Source organism: Acanthochromis polyacanthus, chromosome 9 (genome assembly GCF_021347895.1).
Source record: "Acanthochromis polyacanthus isolate Apoly-LR-REF ecotype Palm Island chromosome 9, KAUST_Apoly_ChrSc, whole genome shotgun sequence".
In the NCBI taxonomy this organism is placed as follows: domain Eukaryota; kingdom Metazoa; phylum Chordata; class Actinopteri; family Pomacentridae; genus Acanthochromis; species Acanthochromis polyacanthus.
In genome coordinates this window covers 39,420,424-39,445,005 of record NC_067121.1, presented here as the reverse complement: position 1 = coordinate 39,445,005, position 24,582 = coordinate 39,420,424, and the positions used below count along the sequence as shown (strand labels likewise).

General features: G+C 39.9%; 2 protein-coding genes across 2 annotated transcripts in view; one reads left to right on the top strand and one right to left on the bottom strand.

Annotated features, from left to right (window-relative positions):
* Nucleotides 1-1,736: 1,736 nt before the first annotated feature.
* On the top strand, nucleotides 1,737-9,626 carry napgb (N-ethylmaleimide-sensitive factor attachment protein, gamma b). The gene is made up of 12 exons (XM_022221554.2): nucleotides 1,737-1,921; nucleotides 2,154-2,221; nucleotides 2,332-2,416; nucleotides 3,060-3,077; nucleotides 3,171-3,201; nucleotides 3,284-3,393; nucleotides 3,487-3,553; nucleotides 5,020-5,090; nucleotides 5,254-5,332; nucleotides 6,200-6,279; nucleotides 7,514-7,643; nucleotides 8,689-9,626. The coding sequence occupies exons 1-12, from the start codon at nucleotides 1,866-1,868 to the stop codon at nucleotides 8,827-8,829; spliced, it is 936 nt and encodes a 311-aa protein (XP_022077246.1). The 5' UTR covers nucleotides 1,737-1,865; the 3' UTR covers nucleotides 8,830-9,626.
* Nucleotides 9,627-11,738: 2,112 nt separating this feature from the next.
* The window catches only part of LOC110965151 (piezo-type mechanosensitive ion channel component 2), a 132,327-nt gene continuing 119,483 nt past the window's right edge, over nucleotides 11,739-24,582 (bottom strand). Inside the window, exons 47-54 of the mRNA XM_051952952.1 lie at nucleotides 24,184-24,331; nucleotides 23,602-23,790; nucleotides 22,726-22,815; nucleotides 21,313-21,482; nucleotides 19,344-19,463; nucleotides 18,727-18,806; nucleotides 15,948-16,143; nucleotides 11,739-14,381 (exon numbers count right to left, since the gene is read on the bottom strand). Coding sequence (XP_051808912.1) covers nucleotides 14,129-14,381; nucleotides 15,948-16,143; nucleotides 18,727-18,806; nucleotides 19,344-19,463; nucleotides 21,313-21,482; nucleotides 22,726-22,815; nucleotides 23,602-23,790; nucleotides 24,184-24,331 — 1,246 coding nt within the window. The 3' untranslated portion in view covers nucleotides 11,739-14,128. The remainder of the gene's footprint in view (nucleotides 14,382-15,947; nucleotides 16,144-18,726; nucleotides 18,807-19,343; nucleotides 19,464-21,312; nucleotides 21,483-22,725; nucleotides 22,816-23,601; nucleotides 23,791-24,183; nucleotides 24,332-24,582) is intronic.

Below are 24,582 nucleotides of genomic sequence, written 5' to 3'. Positions count from 1 at the left end.
TGAAGCCCATGGGATATATCTTGCATACATTTTTATTAAAAGTCAAAACAAAAAAACTGAATGTTTTTTCATGTTCATTATGATCATGTCTTTACTAATTCCATAATTATCTGTTATGGAAACAATCACTTATTGATAAAAAATGACTGGCTATCACTAAAATGTCCAGTGTTTCCCCTCCTATATGACTGACGAGGCGGCCCGCCTCTCTGGTATAGGCCACCGCCTCATTACAATTTGGCCGACATTGCCGCCTCACTGGTCCACGCCAAAAAAAAAAAGTAATGCTAAATATTAGAAAGCATTGACACATAAGTCCGGTATATTCGCCGCTGAAATCAACAAGTCAGAATGGCAGCCTTTTCTCGCTGAAGACAGCAAGGCACATCCCTGTTAGTCGGTAACACTCAGTTCTCGTATGACATCCCGCGAGTTTGTGTTTCAAATGTCGGTCGTTCCAGTTGGTGAACGTTCCTAGCGTCAACAAGCATGGCGGACAAGAAGTGGCAGCGCTCCATCGTTTCGTTTTTCGGGGCTAAAAGCAGGTGTGTATCACAGACATATGTCAAATTAAGCATCAAAACTATCGCATGTCATCAAAATAAAGTGAGCAACGCAGTGTAGGCATCGATCTCGCTTCCTTTACTGAGTTTGCTTACTGTTTTGTTGTCCACGGTGATACGAATTGACAGTGACTGCAAAAATGGCTCCCGTTAAAACATTTAGGCACGACAAAACCCGTTCTCACAAACGAGACAAATGATTTCAACGGAATATAAAGTTCCTAGTTTCTTTTGATAAAATGATTTATAGAGTGCCCGAAATTATATCATTCAATGGCAAAACAAATTCTGTGTTCAAATTCTAGTTCTGTGTTCAAAAAGGTAACCGTTTTGAAAACAGAACTAACTCCTTCAGAAAACCAGTTGTTAACCCAGAGTTGAAGTTTTCTTTCACATTTTTAAGTAAAATGAAGGTCATGACATAACCTCACAGCCATTTCAACCCAGGGGAAACACTGATATCAACTATGATACAAAAAGTCCATCCAGAATGACCAGAAAATTATCCAAAATGATGAGAAAAGACAAGCTGGAGTGAAACTTGTTGACAATGACAAGAAAATTATCCAAAATCACTCAAAAGATGTCCAAAAACTACTTGAAAATTATCCAGGATGATTCGAAAGTTGTCAGGAATTACTTAGAAATTGTCCAAAATGGCTTGAAAGTGACTCATAATTACAGAAAATTAGTGCAGAATGACATGAAATTTGTCCTAAATGACAGAAAATTCTCCCAAAGACACAGAAATGACCGAAAATGAGGAGAAACGAGCCAAGCTTACATAAAACTTGCTGAAAATGACAAGAAATTTGTCCAAAATGACTCAAAACTTATCCAAAATGACTCAAAAGTGTCCAGATTGACTTGAAAATAATCCCAGAGAAAAAAAATATCCAAAATGACGAGAAAAGATAGAAGCTGACATAAAACTTGTTGAAATTGATCAGAAATTTGTCCAAAATGATTTAAAAAACAATAAAATTGTAGTTACGGTGTAATTACCTTCTTGGATTTATATTATATTGACATTCAAACACAAATATTTTGTGATTTTTTTCTTAAAGGTGGTGACTTAACCCGCTATACTCTTTTGAATAGCTTGTGATATTTTCTAATCTTTTCTTTTGCGTTTTGCCTTTCTCGTACTGTACGTTTTGCCCTCCGCGGCTGCCGTAGCCTGCGACAGGGGATGACGTACCAGCCGAGGAGGAGTTCCTGCTAATCCAAACATCGACGAAGCGACTCTCAGAGCTATTTATCGATAACGAATCCGTGATATCTGACCGATTAATTGCCGGCATGGCAGCTCAGAAGATCAACGAAGCCCATGAGCACATAGCTAAGGCGGAAAAATGGTGAGTTACGGCCAAAAATCCGCTTCATTTCCCGGTCAGAAAACAGCAGTTTGTGTTCCTAGCTAGCTGTAAGGCCACCGAGGCTGCTGCTGCTGGAAGGTTATGCAGCATTAACTAACACCATTCTGCTTTTATCACAGCATTTTAGATTATTTTAACGCCTAATATTTACCCACTACTTCCTCTAAATCTGTTATTGACAATAAGCTGCTCATGTCATCCGTTTCTGTAGCCTGAAGACAAGTCTGACTAAGTGGAAGCCTGATTATGACAGTGCTGCATCAGAATACGCCAAAGCAGGTAAAATAAATCAATAATACTCCTTCAAACTTCACCGGTACCATGATAGAATAGCAGTCATATTTTACTGCTAATTAATCTTCCTGTCTGTGTTTTTTTTTTTTTTTTAGCTGTTTGCTTCAAGAATGCCAAGCAGTATGAGCAAGCAAAGGATGCCTACCTGAAGGAAGCTGAGTACCACACAGAAAACAAAACGTATCCTCTGTGTTTGTCCATCTGCAGTGATTAGTAATAACAAGAATAAGCTCTATTTATAATAACAGTGGCATTATTTGTATAGCACTTTTAGGAAGAACGTTGACAGTGCTTTGACAGGTAGAACATAGAAATAAATGACAAAAACGAGACACAAAATGACAAAAATGTGACACAAAACAACAAAACTGAGACTACAAATGACAAAAGCGAGACAGAAAATGACAAAATGACAAAAACGAGACACAAAATGATAATAACAATGAGACACAAAACAACAAAACTGAGACAACAAATGACAAAAATGAGACAAAATGATAAAAATGAAACACAAAATGGCAAAAATGAGACATGAAATGACAAAACCTTGACAGAAAATGACAAATATGAGACAAAATAAAGTGTCCTAAATGAACAATAATCCATCATGTTTCTGTACCAGCTTCAAAAACTGGAGTCATAAAGTGCTTTACTGAAATACGCAACAGTAAAACACGAAGAGAAGACCTCCAGACCTCACCTTAGGCTGACAGACTAAACAAATATGTGATTATTGAAGAAGATAACTGGTAGTGGATCACCTCTTCTGTCCCCGCTGTATGACTTCACATTACTGCTGTAATTTCCTTAACTCGTCCTTCAGGCTTTTTCATGCCGCAAAGTAAGTGTCCTGTTTATTAACTATGAATACTGAATCAGCTGCGTTAAACGTTAAACCCACGAGTTTTATTCTAACTGCCCTCCTCTTCCTCAGGGCCATCGAACAGGCGGGTATGATGATGAAGGTGAGTGCAGCCGCTGTAGATTCACGCCGTCTGCACACGTCTGCAGCACATCGGTAACTCTGCTGCGTTTGCTCTGCGACAGGAACAAAAGAAAATGCCGGAGGCCATCCAGTACATCGAGAAAGCCTGCATGATGTACATGGAGAACGGGACTCCTGACACCGCTGCCATGGCTCTGGATCGGGCTGGAAAGTAAAAACACAAACCTGTTTTTACACTTTATCGCATTTTATTATCAGACGAAGCGTTTGGCACGTTTCTGATGCGACACATGTTCCTCCTCAGACTGATCGAGCCGATAAACCTGGAGAAAGCCGTGGATTTGTATCAGAAGGCGGCTGGAGTGTTTGAGGTAAGGATGCCGACGAAAGATGAAGGATTTAGGCTGGTGGTTGTCAAACTTTTTCTGTTTTTATATTATAACGTGAATATGCAGGGCTGTGTTATTGTATTTAATTCCTTTTTGTTGTTTTTCACAGTAAATATCAGGAGAATCAAACTCATCTTAGTTCAGGGGAAATGTTCAGCCCAATTTGACCTCCAGTGACCAGTAAAATAACAGCATAATAACCTAGAAATAACCACAACTCCACATCTTCCCCTTTGTTTTAGTTTAAAAAAGTACATTCTGAAAATGATCACATTTAAGGAATTATCTTTTGACAAAACATTATAAGCATCCCAGAATTTCTCAAGAAAAATAAGTTCAGTTTCATCAACATTCAGCTTCAGTTTATCATTTCCACATTATAGTGTCTACAAAAGAACACAACATTTAGTCACAGATATCTGGAACCGAACGATCTAGCATTTTACTTCATGATCACACGGCAACAGTCAGACAAAAAAAAAAGAAGACAAAAAACAAGGCAAAATATTACAAAAATGAGACAAAACGCCAAAAAAAGTCGACAAGCAACACAAATAAACACACAGCGACACAAACGATGCTCAAAACAACGACTAAAGCAAAACAAAGAATGACAAAAAGGAAACACAAAATGGCAAAAGTCAGACAAATAAAAACTAAATATTACAAAAATGAGACGCAAAATGACAAAAATGAGACAAATGTCATGAAGAAAACAAAAAAGACACCAAAAATTTGATAAAGTGACAAAAGATGGACACAAACGAGACAAAAAATGAGACAAATGAGAAACAAAACGACAAAAATAAGACAAAAAACACAAGCAAGACAAAAAGGAAACACAAAATGACAAAAACATGAGACAAATGTCATGAAGAAAACAAAAAAGACACCAAAAATTTGATAAAGTGACAAAAGATCGACACAAACGCGACAAAAAATGAGACAAATGAGAAACAAAACGACAAAAATAAGACGAAAAACACAAGCAAGACAAAAAGGAAACACAAAATGACAAAAACATGAGACAAATGTCATGAAGAAAACAAAAAACACATAAAAAAATTGATAGTTACCAAGTGACAAAAAGATGGACACAAACGAGACAAAAAAGAAACAAAATGACACAAATGAGAAACAAAACGACACAAATGAGAAACAAAACAAAAACATGAAGCAAATGTCAAAAGTCAAAGAAAAGAAGACGAGAAAACAACAAAAACATGAAGAGACAAAACAACAACAGAACAAAGAACAATCTAGTATTTTACTTTCTGATCCAAACAGCTTGTTGTGGTCTAGAAATGATTTTAGATTTCTAGTTTTTCTAATTTACAATCTGCAGTTCATGTCTTCTCTGGATTGGACCCACACTTTGACAAACACAGACTGAGGCTTTTATTTTTACACATTTCGTTGAACTAATCCGTTTTATTTTGAACGTGCAGAATGAGGACCGCCTGCGTCAGGCTGTGGAGCTGCTGGGAAAAGCCTCCAGACTCCTGGTCAGGTTAAAAAGGTGACAGAAGTATGAACTGATGGGACGCTGGCACCAATCTTTAGCCTTTTATAGCTGCTGGTTTCCAATGAAACACATTCTCAGGCTGCAGTTTTGAGGTTGTTTTTCAGATGAAGTTCTGTCCTGATGATCCTGTTAACCTGTGTATACCTGTGTTTTCCAGGCTGGATGAAGCAGCCGTCGCCCTGCAGAAAGAGAAGAACATGTACAAAGAGATCGAGAACTTCCCCATGTGCTTCAAGGTGGGGCGACTTATTTCAGCTTTTTACTTCATTTAATTCTTTATGCGCCTTCGTTTGTTCCCACAGTCGGTTCAAAGTGAGTTTCTAGTGCAGACGGTGATCTGAACACAGCTTCTCCAGTTTATTCCTCACAGAACCAAAGACTAAAAAAGCAGTCGTGGTTTCAGATTAAACTCTACTGGACTTAATCTAGGAGGCTTTGTGTGTTTTAGTAAAGGTTGGACAATCAATCATTAAATTAGTTAATAATAGCAAAAAGACCCAAGAGCAACAGTCTGATTTATTATTATTATTATTGTCACCAGCAAGAGGACTTTGGGTCTAAATCCTGAATGAAATGAAACAAAGCAAACGGAAATCTTGCTCTATATTAATAAAAGTGGCTCAAAAATGAGTTAAAGTTGCTCTAAGATGATTTGAAGTTGCTCCGTTTTAGCAAAAGTTTCTCTAAACGAGTTAAGTTACTCTGTATTAATTATATTCATGTTGAAATGAAACAAAGCAAACAGAAGTCATTTTGTGATGGCAGCTTAACTATAATTTTTGTCTTTTTCTCCACTGAAACAAACATAAAACAAAAAAAAATAGGATGTTTGCTGTCAGTCCAAGTCCAGAATATTTCCTCTAAATCTAGAGAATCGCCTCAATGCCAAATTCAGTTTTATTTGTGTAGCGCCAACTCCTGGTCAAATTGTGTCAAGACGCTTCACAGAACGCGTTTTGCTGAATAATAATGTGAATAGTAGCTCAGATTTCTCAGTCAGGCGGTTGTTGTTGAACTCAAGCTGACTTCAGAGCAGAAGAAAACAAACCTTTTTTTTTTTTTTTACTGCACAGATTCTTGACTTGCTGTGTTTCTTTCCTCAGAAAACCACTGCTCAGGTGCTGATCCACCTCCACAGAGGCGACTACGTAGCGGCTGATAAATGTGTCAGAGAAAGCTACAGGTAGGACTCACAGATGCTTCATTTTGATCTTAAATTACGAGGAGAGAAAAAGTGTCCTTAAGGGAAAAAAACTCCTCAAAATAAAAAACTCTTCCCTCTCTGGTGACTTCCTGCTGCCTCTGACTTTGCTTCACCTTTCAAGTCGACTACTGGAACTCTCTCCTCTTTGGTCCTGAACTCAGCTGCTGTCTTCATCTCCAAACCCCCTCATTTCATCACATCACCCCCGTCCAGAACAGAAATCAGGAATAGACTTCAAAATCCTCCTGTGTACATTCAAGGCCATCCACAGCCTCTCTCCTCTCTCTCTGTCTGATCTCCTTCACATCACCTCCTCTCTCAGATCCTCCTCCTCCATCCTCTAACCCTCAGCACAGGGCTGGGCGATAAATGGAATTAATTCGATTAATTCGCCTTTTTAAAACCTGACGATTTGAAAACTTGCCAAATCGTAAAATCGAGGCGAGCTTAAATATATAACAGTACAGATTCTTCTTCTGCCTTTCACGACTTGTGCACTGGCGTTTGCTTCCGCCTCTCATCTCCTTCCACCAAAACACTCACACCCCCGTCATGGCGGACAGAACAGCAGACGAAGAGTTGGTCGCGAGAAAAGGGCCTCATGTTCCATCGATTATATGGAAGTGGTTCGGCTTTGACAAGACTGACACAGAGCAAACTACAGTCATGTGCAAGGTTTGCAAAAGTACTGTGAAAACGAAGAGTAGCAGCACAACTAACCTCTTTCAGCACCTCGGACAGAGGCATCCTAAAGAATGGGAGGAGTGCGGCATGGCGAGCACTAGCCATAGCAAACAGACCGCAAAGAAACAACAAAAGTCCATTAAAATCGTCCAAGATGACGAAAAAAATCAAGATTTTATTTTGTTGGCCATATCGCCCAGCCCTACCTCAGCACCATGAGGAGCTTTCAGCGCTCTGCTCCTAAACTCTGGAACTCACTCCCACCAGACATCTGAAATATTGACTCTCTGTCTCTTTTCAAATCCAAACTCAAAACTCCTCTGTTCAACATTATTGATTCGCTCTAACTGCCTCTTACCTCATGTATGTTTTTTTTTTTAAATTATTTTGTATCTTTTTTTATCTGTTCTGCTGTATTTGTTTTTTTGTAAAGTGACCTTGGGTGTGTAGAAAGGCGCTTACAGATAAAATGTATTATTATTATTATTGTTATTATTACCTTCACGGTGGAACTTTTTATCTCCGACAGTCTGCCCGGCTACAGCGGGAGTGAGGATTGCGTCGCCATGGAGACGCTACTGCAGGGCTACGACGAGCAGGACGAGGACCAGGTGTACCGCGTGTGCAACTCACCTTTACTGAAGTACATGGACAACGACGTAAGTACCGCTGACCCGGGATCAGCTGTCTGACTTTCAGCCTGGTAACGTTTGATCTGTTAGCGTCTTTATTTTTGTGAAGACAATCAGTTTTTGGGCGTTTTTCGCTGATTTGAATTCTCTTGAACGAGCTGTGGCCGATTTTTCCTGCTGAACAACAATGCATTCTGTTTTTGCTGAGCTTCACATTCTTTATCGTGTATTCCCGTAAAAAAAAGAATAAATTAAACATTAAATAATATTTAAAGGTCTTGTAAAAAAGCCTGAGTTAAAGCTGGAGTGTGGATCGTATAAATAGAAGCATTTAATCTTTGCCAAATGAGTTCACACAATCCTGATTAAGCCTATTAAGTCTGTTAGTTTCCCGGTGTTCCAGGGTTTTAAATCTGCTGTCCGTGGGAACGTTCCCGGCACTGATGCATTTTATCTCAACTAGCAGTGATTGTTTTGCTGCTGCAGAGCTGAGATGTAGTGAGATCCAGTAAATGGGAGTTACTGCAGAGCCTGGAGTGTAAAGAAAGAAACTCTGCATCCAGAGTCTCACTATGTTAGTTCAAGTTAGTCAAAAATGAGTTAAAATTGCTCTAAATGAGTTAAAGGTGCTCTATGTTTGTTAAAATTGTTCAAAAATTAGTTAAAGTTGCTGAAAAATTACTTAAAATTGCTCAAAAATGAGTTAAAATTGTTCAAAAATGAGTTAAAATTGCTGTATGTTAACGTTGCTCTAAATAAGTTACAGTCGCTCTATAATCGTTACAGTTGCTGTATGTTAGCTAAAGTTGCTGTATGTTAGCTAAAGTTGCTGTATGTTAGCTAAAGTTGCTCTGTAATAGTTAAAGTTGCTCCATATTATATGTATAGCCTGTATAAAACATCATTAACTTTGTTTTTAGTGTGAACTTAACTGTAATTCTGTGCTAAAAGGCACTTTTTTCACTCTAAACATGCCTTTTTTAGTAGTCTAACTCTCCGTTTCTGCTCTTGTTTAAACAGCGTTTTGTATTTCGTGTAAATTCCTCATTTATGTCTGATTTGCTCCTCCCAGTACGCCAAACTGGCCATCTCCCTGAGGGTACCTGGAGGAGGAGGCAAGAAGAAGAAGGCCGCCGCCGCTCCACAGGGCGGCGCTAGCGGGGCGCCGGCCGCCGCCGAGGAGGAGGACGACTACGAGGGCGGCTTGTGTTAGCCTTCAGGGTTCCTTCAGAGCGCCGACTCTCCATCTGCTGCCACCGCTACACCCTCTGGAGCGACGACCGGCCGCTGTTTGAGCAAAAAACCACAAAAAATAGCAACAAAAAGTTAAAAAGCATCTTAAATATCCCACCAGCTGCAGTCGGTGCTGCAGGAGAGTCGGCCTGAGTGTAAACAGCCTTTTACTTTGTGTTCTGAGGTGGATCCTCGGCCTGTCGTATCAACACGTTTGATCATTTCTCGTCTCTGTGAAGCTGTACATTTTGCTGTTATCGTCTGTGGCTAGAGAATCTATAAGTATATAAATCAGAATGGGTGTATAGGTGTTTATTTGTACAGAGGTAATTTATTCAGTATTCATGTCACCAGAGCAATATGCAATCAGATGTTTAATGCATGTTTGGAAATAAAATATTAATGCTTAAGAATGATTCCTCAGCTTATTTAGACTCGTCCTGGAGAGCTAAAAACAACACGATCACAGACTGTTTTGTTTGTTAACCTGAAAATAAAGCAGAATCGTGCGCTGTCTTTATTTCCTCTGATTAAACACCCTAAAGGGACCATGCAGTGACAGTTTACTCCCTGACTTCCTTGTCGATGCTGCGTTTTGTGTTTTTTTTTGTGTGAGGAAAGCATCAACTAAATGCCAACTAAAGCTCTAGTGTCACTGAAGGTAATGATGGGATTGTTTACATTTTATTTTTTATTCGTGCTGTTGCCCACTTCCTGTATGTTCCTCCAAAGCAGAGCTCCAAACTTTGCATCAATAAACATTTCCGTTGTGTGGCAGTTTATGGTCCGTGTGCGTTTTCTTAAACCAGTTAGCAGACACATTTTCCATAAGTGAGCCTCAGATGTGGGCACCAGAGTGGCGTCTGACAGACATGTAATGATGATGAGGCTGATGCTCTCTCACTGTTAGAGATGTTTAGTGCTCCTATATTCATGATGCCTCCAGGTCTGAGTGAGCTTCTGTGCATTAGAGGAATCCAAACTGGACTCCAGTGTGTAGAAATACTGCTGCTGCATACTCACATACAGAAAAGGCTCTGGAACCAGGATCCTGGAGAGGAGCTGGACTCTCCTTTTCCAGAGTTGCCCAGGGTGAGAGGTGGGTGCGGGGATACTCACAGCCCCCCCCCCCCCCCAGCTGAGCGCTGCTTTGTTGGAGTTCTACCTGGAGAACCAGAGGGTTGACAGAGCATTTGGCCTTATTGGAGTCTCTGGGTGGTTCCTGGAAGGGGGACCACCTGGGGACTCCATAGTTCTCCTGGAGGACTTCAACGCTTACGTGGACAACGATGGAGAAACCTGGAGGAGATGACTAGGAGGAACGGGCTGATCTGAACCTGACTGATGTTCTGTTGTTGGACTTCTGTACTAGTCTTAGATTGGTCATAGCAAACACCATGATGGTAGCCTAGCCGCGCTAGACAACCCACGGCAACGAATTTAATTCTCTGCCAGGGTGGGTCTAGTTACCCTCCATAAGGCTCGAGGCTGGATTCTCCTAAAACTGGCCGGACCAATCACCATGAAGTGTAGAGTCAGAAGGCGGGTGTAACTAAGTGACGACAGAGGCGCGACGATTCTGACAGAAACAACCGGAAACAATAAACAGTTATCTTTCGACTCGGCTTTGGCCACAGCCCTTAAAGATTTGAAGCTAAAATTCAACTTGAAAGATAAACAGAGAACGGCACTGAAGTGTTTCATTGAGAAGAAAGACGTATTTGGACTTATGCCGACGGGATATGGCAAATCCTTAATATACCAGTTGGCTCCGCTGGTTGGGAAGCTAATGGGACTTAGCCACAATCCGCCGGCGCTCTAGGAACTCCGTCAGCCTATTCATTGCACTGATTGGTTGTATACCTACCCAATTGCTGCAGAGGGATTTGAAAGACAACCTTTTAGCCCGCCTCCCTCCCTGTCGAGCGGCCCGAGACCCTTGTGTCTTCAGAAACATGGGTTTAGCGCGGCTAGGCTACCATGATGTGCTCATAAGTGTACCTGGTACCAGAGCACCTTAGGCCAAAGGTAGATGATCGACTTCATAATCGTATCATCAAACCTGTGCTGGTATGTTTTGGACACTCAGATAAAGAGAGGAGCAGAGCTGTTGGATCCGATGGAAGACTGTCAGACAGACCTGGTAAACCCAAACATGTGGTGACGGTGAACTGGGAACATCTGGAGGAGGACCCTGTCTGTGGGGTTTTCAACCCTCACCTCCAGAAGAGTTTCTCCTGCATCCTGGGGGAGGGTGGGGACCTGGAGTGTGAGTGGTCCATGTTCAAAGCCTCCATTGTAGAAGCAGCTGTTAGGAGTCGTGGTCTGAAGGTCACTGGTGTCTGTCATGGTGGGAACCCAAAACACCACCAGCGGTGAGGGGAAGCCATCAAAAGGAAGCAGCTGACAGGTACCGGTCGGACAAAAAGAGGACAAACTGGGACAATTTTCTAATCATTTAGGACAAATTTCATGTCATTCTGGACTAATTTTTTGTAATTATGGATCATTTTCATGTCATTCTGAACAATTTTTGAGTCATTTTGGACAACTTTGAGTTAATTTTGGACAATTTTTGAGTAATTTTGGACAATTTTGAGTCATTTTCAACACGTTTTATGTCAGTTTGGATCGTGTCTCGTCATTTTGGATCATTTTTGTGTCTTCAAAAAGGATTCTATTAAATGGGGAAATAAACATCTCAGTTCCAACATCGTAAAATTTTCTGGCTACTTTCTGATGCATCAGGCTTTACAGGGTTAAAATGTGCTAAATGACATCAAACTAAAAGAAGCAGCGGTGCTTCTGGAGGACATCAGGGTTTCAGGTTCAGCACTTTTCCATCATCACCTGTTCAAACTCTGACTCACAAACACAGAAAGTCCACACTCCTTTCCTCCACATGTTTTATTAGCAGATCTCTGGACCTCTATCATACCACATGGCCTTAGCATACAGGTTCACATTTCCTCCTAACTCCTATGTACACGTACTGAAAGTTAGTCATGGCAATAATGAAGTTTGTCTCTCATGCTACAGTGTCCTCTAATGCATAGTTTGGACCAAAGGGCTCCAAGTCTCAGCCCTTCGTGTGAGGAATCTTTTTGTTTTTCTTCCTTGATGCACGGCTGGAGGCGCCACGGTGTCGGTGAGGATGAAAAACAGCCACCGCCACCTTAATGCACGTTACCCTGATTCAGAAACAGCCCTCTGCTGACCTCGTCTCCAAAAGCCGACCGGTGGGCGATGAAGGACATCGAAGGATTGGCAAAAATTCTGCAAAGAAATGAAGTCCACGGCGACACGTTCCTCTCCTCAGTGCAGAATTTTCAAGTCATTCTGGACAAATTTCAAGTCGTTTTGGATCATTTTTGTGTCTTTTGGGTGATTTTTGAGTCATTTAGGACAAATTTCATGTCAATTTCAACAGTTTTATATCAGCTTGGATCATTTCTCATCATTTTGGACAATTTTTGTGTCTTTTGGGTAATTTTTAAATCATTTAGGACAGATTTCATGTCATTCTGGACTAATTTTTTGTAATTATGGATCATTTTCATGTCATTCTGAACAATGTTTGGACAATTTTGAGTCATTTTGGACAAGCTTCGAATCATTTTGGGCAAGTTTTGAGTCATTTTCAACAAGTTTTATGTCGGCTTGGATCATTTCTCATCATTTTGGGTAATTTTGAAATCATTTAGGACAAATTTCATGTCATTCTGGACTAATTTTCCATAATTATAGATCATTTTCAAGTCCTTTTAGACAATTTTCGAGTCATTTTTTGTCAATTTCAACAGTTTTATATCAGGTTGGATCATTTCTCATCATTTTGGACAATTTTTGTGTTTTTGGGATGATTTTCTTGTCTTTTAGGACAAATTTCATGTCATTTTGGACAACTTTTTTGTCCGCTTGGATCATTTCTCAAAATTTTGGATCATTTTTGTGTCTTTTGGGTAATTTTGAAATCATTTAGGACAAATTTCATGTCATTCTGGACAAATTTCTGTAATTATAGATAATTTTCAAGTCATTTTGAACAACTGAAGTCATTTAGAACATTTTTTTGTCCGTTTAAACAAATTTTATGCCAGCTTGGATAATTTTCAGTCATTTTGGACCATTTTTGTGTCAATTTTCGAGTCATTTCGGACAAATTTCATGTAATTCTGGACAAATTTTCCATAATTATGGATCATTTTCAAGTCATTATGAACGAGTTTCAAGTCGTTTTCAACAAGCCTTATGTCAGTTTGGATCGTTTCTGGTCATTTTGGATCATTTTTGTGTGTTTTGGGATAATTTTTGTGTCGTTTAGGACAAATTTCATGTCATGTGATCCAGGAACAGCCCTCTGCTGACCTCGTCTCCACAAGCCGACCGGTGGGCGATGAAGAACGTCTGAGGATTGGCAAAAATCTCTGCAGAGAAATAAAGTCCACGGCGACACGTTTCCCTCCTCGGTGCGTCCTCTAACTGTGTCCCTGTAAACAAACAGCTTCCACATAATATTTCATGCCATTTAAATAGTTCTCCCTTTCTCCTACGACCTCCTTTAAATCCAACAAAGCCTACATGTTGTAACATACACGATGGATATCTGTGAAAACAGCTCTTCCTGAGAAAAGATATGTAAGAGTTCTTCTCATACAAACAAAATAAGGCAAGTAAAGATTGTCTGATGACGTTTTTTTTCCCACTTATTATCTGACAATTAAAAAAAAAACAGAAAGTTGCCTTGAAGTTTGCGTTTTCTTGGTTGTAAATGACCGTTTTATTTGCTCCACGTCCTCTAAAACCTGCAGGAACAGGAGCTCAGTATTGCACAGTCCCACGATCCGAACGTTCCAGTTGGACAGAGTATGAGATTGTGCTCGTGTGGTCGTTTCTGTGCACGTATTCGTCGGTAGGAAGCCCTTAAAGAGTAAAGTTGCAGCCAGTTAGTGTTTCTCTCCACCTGCCATGCGACTGTGAAAACGTAAAGAGGCAGGTGTTTAAAAATCTCCTTTTATAGCAGTGATTATAGCTGAGAGAAGACGTCCTAAAGGCCTCCAGCTGTTCATTAACCCCACGATAAATACAGCACCTACAAATCTGTGCTCTACTTTAAATAACGTGACTGTTGTTGCTTGTTTGTAACCCAGAAATGTGTTTTTTTTGTCACATTTCGGCCCTCTGAGCTCAGCTGAAGAGGAGGAATGTGGTCCTCGTGGGCCTGAAACAGCTGCTCCCACCTGCAGAGCGACTAAACGCAGAACTCCTTCCTCCGCTCATCACTGGGTCTTCTCCCGGGTCCACTTGATCATGGTCTCCGGTGAGCGGTAGAGGAAGATGAGCTTGGAGTACATGTCCTCCTCCAGGTCCAGCTCGCCCGTCTCTCGCACCAGGAAGATGTCGGTGCACAGCTTAAGGATCCGGTCCACGTTGGGCAGCTCCTCGAACATGATGGTGTGGGAAATGCCGCTGAAGAACTCACGAACGAACTTCCCGATGACCAGAACCACGGAGGCGTACAGACCCATGATGCTGGACGGACAGAAGGAGGAGAGGTCACTTCCAGATGCTTTAAAGCCTTCAAAACCCACTGCTGCAGAAATACAACAGCTGTTTGATGGGTTTTGCTATTATTTTTATATGTTTGTGTTAGTATACATATAGAAAATAAAAAAATAAAAAACTACAAAAAAATGATAGAGAGAGAGACAGATGTCATTTTTGTTTATTTTATTATTTTTTTTGCTTTTCTTTCTTCTATATTTAGGATTATATATTATTATTATTATCATTATTTAGTTCTACTTTATTTTTTGCTATTTTTTCCTATATTTAGGTTTGTGCATATATATATATATATATATTTTGTTTATTTTTTATTTTTTGCTAATTTTCTTTTATATTTGGGTATATATAATAATATTATTATTATTATTTGTATTTTTAATTTAATTTTTTGCAATTTTTTTTCTATATTTGGGTTTGTAAATATGTGTATATACACACATATATGTGTAATTCTTTGGTTATTTTATTCATTTTCTTGCACATTTTCCTCTATATTTGGGTTTATACATTATGATCATTATTTAGATTTTTTGTTTTATTTGTCTACATTTGGTCTTACAGGGTTAAAGCCTCTTTTCTGTGGCTGGACGGTCGACTGTGATGTGGGGAAAAGGGAAATATCACATTTCTTGCGTTGCTTTTTCTAAGCAGTTTCATTCTGCATTCCTCTCTAAATCTAATTTTATCTATTCAATTTATTCATTTGTTCCAGAAACAGCCCTCTGCTGACCTCGTCTCCACAAGTCCACCGGTGGGCGATGAAGAGCGTTGGAGGATTAGTAATATTCTCTGCAAAGAAATAAAGTCCACGGTGACACGTTTCTCTCCTCAATGCAGCGTTTTCAGGTCATTCTGAACAAGTTTGGAGTCATTTAGAAGTTTTACGTCAGCTTGGATCATTTCTCGCCATTCTGGATCATTTTTGTGTTTTTAGGATCATTTTTGAGTCGTTTAGGACAAATTTCATGTCATTCTGGACTAATTTTCTGTAATTATGGATCATTTCTCGTCATTCTGGATCATATTCGAGTCAGTCTTGACAGAAGTACAGAATTGCTCGACTTTTTGCATCATAATTGAAATGTTAGTGACATCCAGTCATTTTATTAATAAGTGATTGTTTCCATAATTTGAATTTGTAAATAAATGTTAATAATGAACATAAAAAAGTTTAGTTAGTTAGTTAGTTTTTTACTTTTAATAAAAATGTATGCAGATATCTGCCATGGACTTCAGAAGCCCCTCAGTTATATTCTGACCCACCCGTTTAGCCTGTGAGGGTAAAAACTTCATCAACTTCTGCAGCTTCAAACCATTTTCTAAAAATGCTGAAAGAGCCTGAAGATAATAAAACTGATGAGTGATCACAAAATTTAAAAACCGTAATGTTAAAAAGCGTTCAAAGACCTATTAAAACTCCATTTGGCTGTTTTCCAGCCGAGGTCGCCTTGCCTGTTTTAAATATGAAACTGGTTCATATGAAGATGTGATTTTTTTTAAACAAACACCTCAGTGTTTTTATGAACGTACCCGTATCCAGCCAGGAAGCCCAGACTGGGCGGGCTGACTTGGTCGCTGAACACGTAGATGTCCACGCCAACGTCGGTCCGATAGTCTCCTTCTAAGGGGCCGGGCTTTGCCTGGTTTACAGTCCACCATTCCTGGACCTGTTCTGATGTATTCTGAGCTCGCTGCAAGGTCAGCGTTATGCTTCCCCAGTCGTCCTCTGCAAAGATGAAGAGTGAGAATGGTGGAATTTATGACACAGTCAGCAGGCGGAAAAACTCAACAGAAAGTATTAAAATACAATACAAACACATACACCAACAAAGTTTCTGGTTAAGAATGTTTATTGGGTTGGAGGGGAGTCGTTTCCCCAAATAAATCTGTTCAAATAGCTCAGGATCTCGTTTACGAGTGATGGGAAAATGGAGCTAGAGATGGACAGGAGGATCGGTGCAGCATCAGCAGTAATGAGGACGTTGGACTGAACCGTCGTGGTGAAGAGGGAGCTGAGCCTCAAGGAGAAGATCTCAGTTTACCATCCATCTACGTTCCAACCCTCACCTATGGTCATGAGCTCTGGGTAGAGACCCAAAGAATGAGATTGTGGATACAAGCGTCTGAAATGAGCTTCCTCTGTAGGGTGTCTGTGCTCAGCCTTAGAGATAGGAGCAGAAGATCAGACATCCAGAGGGAGCTCAGAGTAGAGCTGCTGATCCTTCACCTCTAAAGGAACCAGTGGAGGTGGTTTGGACATCTGATTCAGATCCTCCAGGGAGACTTCCTTTGGAGGTTTTCTGAGCACGTCTTCCTGGGAGGAGACCCTGGGGTAGACCCAGAACCCTCTGGAGGGATTAGATATCTCATCTGGCCTGGGAACACCTCAGGATCTTTCATGAAAAGCTGGAAAATGTTACTGGTAGGAGGAATGTCTGGAATGACCTGCTTCATCTGGTGCCTCCATGACCCGACCCCAGATAAGAGGAAGAAAATGGATGGATGGATGGATGGATGGTAGATGGATGGATGATTAGATGATGGATGGATGGATGGATGGATGGTAGATGGATGGATGATTAGATGATGGATGGATGGATGGATGGATGGTAGATGGATGATAAGATGATGGATGGATGGATGGATGGTAGATGGATGGATGATTAGATGATGGATGGATGATGGATGGATGGATGGATGGATGGTAGATGGATGATTAGATGATGGATGGATGGCAGATGGATGGATGGATGGATGATGGATGGATGGTTAGATGATGGATGGATGAATGGATGATGGATGGATGGATGGATGATTAGATGATGGATGGATGGATGGATGGATGGATGGATGGATGATTACATGGATGGATGGATGATTAGATGACGGATGGATGAATGGATGATTAGATGATGGATGGATGATGGATGGATGGTAGATGGATGATTAGATGATGGATGGATGGACAGATGGATGGATGGATGGATGATGGATGGATGTTAGATGATGGATGGATGGATGGACGATGGATGGATGGATGATTAGATGATGGATGGATGGTTAGATGATGGATGGATTGATGGATGATGGATGGATGATTAGATGGATGGATGGATGATTAGATGATGGATGGATGGATGGACAGATGATTAGATGGATGGATGGATGATTAGATGATGGATGGATGGATGGATGGATGATGGATGGATGATTAGATGGATGGATGGATGGATGATGGATGATTAGATGATGGATGGATGGATGATGGATGATTAGATGATGGATGGATGGATGGATGATTAGATGATGGATGGATGGATGATGGATGATTAGATGGATGGATGGATGGATGATTAGATGATGGATGGATGGATGATTAGATGACGGATGGATGGATGATGGATGATTAGATGGATGGATGGATGGATGGATGATGGATGATTAGATGGATGGATGGATGGATGGATAGATGGATGATTAGATGATGGATGGATGGATGATTAGATGACGGATGGACGATGGATGGATGGATGATTAGATGATGGATGGATGGATGGATGATGGATGGATGGACGGATGGATGTTTATTTAATTTCTTTCCTTTACATTATGATACTGTTTCTGATGTGACTGCTGGTATGTTGGTGAACATCTAGCGATCAGAAGTTTATCTAACTGGTTCTGATTCGTTCATATCTTTGTCTTCGTTGCTGCGGAGCTCCTGGCAAACATTAAACTCTTTCCTCTTTCTCAGGTCATAACGGCCTTCCTGATGCTGTAGGAGGAAGACGTTCCAGGACTCTGTGCTCTGGTCAGGATTAGATATCGTCTATTCTGATGTGACCAAGCAGACCAGTAGTCTCCATAATGGTCTGTAATCTAAATCTGACCTTCTTCCAACTACAATAAATACCCAAAGATCAGAGAGAATCCTCAGAACTGATGCTGGTGTTGCTTTCATGTACTGCTGCTCTGTCGGTGTCACTTCTCACAAAATGTCGGATATGTTGATTTTTTTTCCACATTTTTGCAAAATTAGTCATGTGAGAGTCTTTGTTTTTATCTTCTTGTCTTACTGCACAGACGGTGGAATTCTCTCTACTTCTAGTCACGGTCGTACAGTTTAAACGGAGGTGCATGACTTGAAATTACAGTAAAAAATGAGACCACGGTGGGTGAAAATGTAAAAAGAGGAGCAAAAAACATCCAGAAACTGAGTAGGATTCAGAGAAGATACAGCTCAGGTTATGGAGATGTGGACTGTTCACTTTTCCTTCATGGTCATTAAATAACACAAAACAAAGTTCACCTTTCTGAAGCTCTGTTACCGGCTTCGCGTCTGAGTCGCTTTGGGCTCGAATATACCGAGGCATGATCTTTGTCAGGGTCCTGCAGGGAAACAGAAGCTTTTAGTGAACAATCTGTTATGCAGCTTCTCAAAATGTTCAATCACTACATGGAAAATTAGTGCATTTTTCATTCTGTCATGCTATAGCTGCAATCATTCTCACTGCAATGTCTTGTTTCAGGCGTTAAATTTCCACTTTATCAAAGGAACAGGTTGTAAATTCAACACAAGAACATTTTTCTGTGATACGTCTCCAGATGGGTATGAGATGAGGGAAAAGCACTGTGAGCCAAGTTTAAAAATACATCTCTGAAGTTATAAATATGCTACTAAATCTCCCCTGGTACTACACCGACAGTCCAAACTGATTTACTGCTGCATTTTATTTGATAACAGATGTTTAGCACTGCAAATACTCAGACGCTCATTTTAGTTTTTACGGATAAACCACAGATATTTTGTTATTTATTGAAGCTTCTTAATCAGCCATAATATGCAAAACAACACCTCAAATACTAATCTAAACTTAAAAGCCAACAGTTTTTAAATATCTCGTCGTTCTCATCAGACAAACTCACACTGTGGAGTTTGCCGGCTGCCCGTTGAGGATCTTGATGAGCTCCTTCTTTGTTTTATCGCTCAGTTTTTGTATTAGTTTTCCTGACGCTGTTTCAGCTTTGGCTCCTCGACTGAGCTCTCTGAAAAGAAAAACAGTGAAATGATTGTTTCCGGGTTAAAAAAATCCCCCAAAACATCCACATTAATAGAGTCGGAAACTGAAAAAAACAGCACGAGTCAACTTTTTGACCGTCTTATTTGTAAAAATAAAGTTAAAAAACAAAACAGCAACAACAAAAAAATGGTAAAATTAATAGCCTTAACCCTGTCAGACCCAAATATAGAAAAAATGTGCTCATTTTTTTCTATATCATAGTATACAGAAAAAAAAGAGTTCATACGTATACATATATACATATACATATATATATATATATAGTAGGGCTGGACCCGAATATTCGAATATTCGTTCACTACGGTGGTATTCAGATATTAATTTAGGTATCCGAATATTCTTCAGTTTGTCTTCACTGAAGACAAAAAGAAGGTAAAATTTGGACCTGGGAGACCAGACGAACGGATCCGAATATTGGAGCCGTCTCTGCCAAAGCCCCCCCCCTGCAATGAATATTTGGATATTTGCCTTTAATAGGGCCCAAATATTCGGAGGCCAGAAATCACTATTCGGGCCAGCCCTAGTATATACAGTTGTGCTCATAAGTTTACATACCCTGGTCAAATTTGTGAAATATTGTCCTTTATTTTTTAGCAAATATGTTTGTTAATGGAAACATTTTCTTTCATTTAGGGCTGGTGTTCAGACAAAGCTATTTATTGTCATGCAATTGTATTTGCTCTAATCATTCATGTTTTCATTAAAGAGTGGAGCACATTTTACAAATTCTGCCAGGGTATGTAAACTTATGAGCACAACTGTATATATATATATATATATATATATATATATATATACACATGATTTTAGAAATAACATTCAGGTTGTGTTTCTGCAACAGTAGATTTTACAGGGTTAATATTGGTGTTTTTTCTTCCAAATAACGGCTGGTATTTGTAAAATATCCGCATTTTCTGCTGATTTAAATACAGTAAAAGCTGGTATATTTCTACAGTCAAACGTTGTAAAGAACCAACAATTATTCGTAAAAATACTGACTTTTCTGGTCATTTTTTAAAAATAAAAAAACATGCAAAATATCATTTTTTTCCCTCTGTGATTTTACAGATTTTATCTGTAATTCCACAAAAATGATTTAGCACTTCAATCCTGAACATACGTATATCAATCAAGTTAAAACTAGTATTTTTCTGAGTTCAAATGTTGTAAGAGTTAATTACTGTTTGTAAAAATACTGATATTTAAAGTAGATGTTTTGAAAATAAACATGTAAATTAATATTTTTTCTGTGATTTTACAAGTAATTTCCTGTAATTTCATAAAGCTGGTAAAAATCAATCCTTACGTTTTTTTCTTTCAAATAATAGCAAAAAAACCTGTAAAATTATCAGTTTTTTGTCGATTTAAATACAGTAACAGCCAGTAATACAGATTTTTAAGGTCGACATTGTTCACAGATATGGGCTCTTTTTTAAGGTTAACATGTCACTTAATAAATCATCTGTAATTTAACAGGGAAATGTGTAAAAGAACAGTTTATTATTTCTCACTTTGTAATTCTTAATATACAAATAACAGCAAATATCCATAAAATAAGAATGTTTTAGTTGATTTAAAACAGTCAGGGTGTTTTTTTTCTCCATGTTGACATTATTTACACTTTGAGCCTGTGTTTTTATACGTAACATGAGAATGAATGCTTTCTACGTGTGATTTTACTACTTATCTGTAACTTACCATGGATTTTTTTTACAGTGTGCTTCTAACCATGGTTGTGTTGTTTCCATGGAGGTGCAGGACTCTTTAACATAAAACAGTTTGGACTGAACATGATGAATCAGAAAACATCTCACCGTTGTGCAGACCAGGACACGGTGATGGGAAACTCCTCTGTGGAATTCAGCATTTCTATGAGGTTGAGTCTGCTGGGAGGACTGATGGTCCACAGAGAGTTGGAGTTGCCTTTTAGCTTAGCGATGATCAGATCCTCTGCAGTGTAGCCTTCCAGCCACTCCAAGGCTACCTGACCACAGCACAGAACCAGCAGAATGTCAGCCTCACCGAACCACTTTACCTTTCATTTAAACGTGTCGACATTAAAATCAGCCCGTGGAGAATCAGTGGCGCGGTCGCCTCAGACGCTGCAGTCAGTCAGTTTGCTGTCCACTTCCACTAAAGATAAAATATCTAGGGCTGGACCCGAATATCCCGAATATCTGAATATTCGTTCGCTACGGTGGTATCCGGATATTAATTTTCGTATCCGAATATTTGCGCTCCCCCGGTCGGACGTTACCGGGCGGAAAGAATATTCGGCGTTACTGTCTTCCCTCCGCCTTCGGCCCACATCGGCTCATCTCGTCCTGTGATCACATAAACATATCCACATATGTCTGTGTGATCACCCCCTCCTCCCCCAGACGAAAATATTCGGAGCTCATCTCTTCCCTTCGCCTTCGGTCCACTTCGGCTCATCTCGGCTCCTCCATTCGTGTTTTTTACCACCACCTGAATGTCCGGGTTGCTGCCGACTCTGACGTCACGCTTCACTTCGTTGCATAAACACAAGACAAGATGCTGAAGATGTCCGCTGTTTGGGAATTCTTCAGTTTAACTGAAGACAAAACGAAGGCAAAATTTGGACGAACGGATCCGAATATTCGGGCCCTCTACGCCACAAGCCCCCCCGCCCCCCGTCGGACGCTGGACCGAATATTCGGATATTCGTCTTTAATAGGGCCCGAATATTTGGAGGCCAGAAACCTCTATTCGGGCCAGCCCTAAAAATATCCCAACCATTACTGCAAAAAATGTGACATCCATGGTCCCCAGAGGATGAACATGGATGATCTTGGCTTTTCTTACACCTTAGGGATGACAGTAAGGACGACATTTGTGGTTTGAAGTGAAATATCTCAACCGTTGTAGAGAAATGTGACATTCATGGTCTCCAGATGATGAATACAAATGATTTTGGTGATTTCTTGGCCTTTGCCTGCCACAGTAAGTACAACATTTGTGATTTGATGTGAAATATCTCAACAACTGTTAGACGGATTTAAATTGAACTTTGGTACACACACTGATGAATGAATTTTAACACCAACACAAATTTCATCCTCTGGGGAATACGACAAGTAAACAATAATCATGTGTGTTGTGTATTTACAGCCTGGACACTCAGCATCCGGTACTCAGAGAAATAACAAGCTTCATTTTATAGGAGCTACAGCCTAGTCTAAACAAACACTTATTCTTGTACTTACATCGTCCTTAAACAGTCTGACAAAATTGTTGAAGTCGACCTCTTCCACATCCTTTAGCGCGGTCTGTTGAGCACTCATGGTGAAGATGGGCTGTGGAAAGATGAAGATGATTAAAGCTGATGTTTGTTAATTAGGCACCTGTTTCTATAGAACTGGATTTCTGAAGAATTATTTTGCACAACCTTAACCTGAACTTATGGCAGCAGCATCATTTAACACATTGTTATTCCCTCTTACAGCTTTTCAAGCACAATAACATGATGTCACACTGATCTCTGCTCCCTGTGATATTTTGATTCTCGTGTCGTCCTGCGGGTCAAAACCGAACTGGTTCAAAGTTTGAAAATGTGGAAAAAAAATCAATATTTTTTTTTAATTTATTTTTTATTATTATTATTACAACAGTGAACATAAAACATACAAACAGGTCAGTTTTACAATATAGAGGTTAGTGTTAAACAAAGTAGAGAACAAACATTAATAATGAGTAATAACGATTATATATGCAACAAAGACGAAAAAGGGAGAGAAGAAAGGTAAAAATAAATGGAAATGAAATCAATATTTTTACAGTGAAACTTACGACGTCCACATTTTCAACATTTTTGGGAAATTTTTGAACATTTCTTGGTGGAAAAAAAAGAAATATTAAAAATGTTTCTTTAGAGCATTCACAGAAAAATCAACCAAAATCCAGCGAAATTGGCAGATTTTTTTGTGAATGACCACATCAAACTGGTCTGATGTTGAACTGAAATGACGCTCCTGATCTGCAGCTTGTGGGTCTTGGAGAATCATTTCTGTTTGGTGTTTATTCCTCAGTGTAACATTTGGCCGTTTTGATTCCCTGCAGATGATTGGATAGGAGAAGCCCACCTGAAAGCCTGCCAGGGTGATCTTCAGCGAGACGTCCAGCGGCGGGTTGACGACTCCGGCCACAGACTTTACGAGGGACATGAAGAGCAGCGGGAACCAGACGATGCAGATCAGCAGCACCACGATCATCCCTCCCATCCCGTACTTCACCACCTTCTTCTTCTTCTGGCCTCGTGGCTGGGGGTACCTCTGCAGGAGTGGATGGAGAAATGCACAAACTAGGTGTTTTACACATGGATTATTCTGGTAAATACATCAAAATTAGGCACTTCTGTGGCCAAAAATGGTGAAAACGAAACGGAAACTTGTGGAATGGACGGTGTCTGCAGACAGACTGGGAGATCAATACAAGATCTCTACTAGTGAAGCATAAAATAAAGATATTCTCAGTGCCCTTTTGGGAATATTGGGCACAGCAGACTCACATCTTTACTTAATCTACGATACATTTCAGAAAATGAGATCAGAATTTATCCTTCAAAAGATTGAAAAAGCAGCGAAACATAAATTTCAGTTTAAATTCCAACGTGACAGAAACTGGCTCTGAAATGGTTTTTTTTTTTTCTGAAGCATGATAAACACCTTCTCAGACTCCCTCCAGCATTTGAGGATGAAGATGTGAGCGTAGATGTCCTCCACACAGATCCAGCTGGACAGGGACAGCGAGGTGTCCGTCCAAACCCAGTCCATCACGGCTCGCAGCTCCGTCAGGAACGGAACCAGGCGGAACCTGAGGAGCAGAAACCCGCTTAGTTCACCCGGCACATCGTGGGACTAAAATAGATTCATTACCTTTACTGACAATTTCCTGATTCTGATTTGAAAGAGCGGTTAGTTTAATGAGATTTAGGCTTTAATCAACACCTTTGGTTCTTTAACCCTCCTGTTGTCGTCATTTACGGGTACCAAAAATATTGTTTCCTTGTCTGAAAAAAATCCAAAAATTCAGCAAAAAAATTCCCAAATTTCTGATAATTTGCA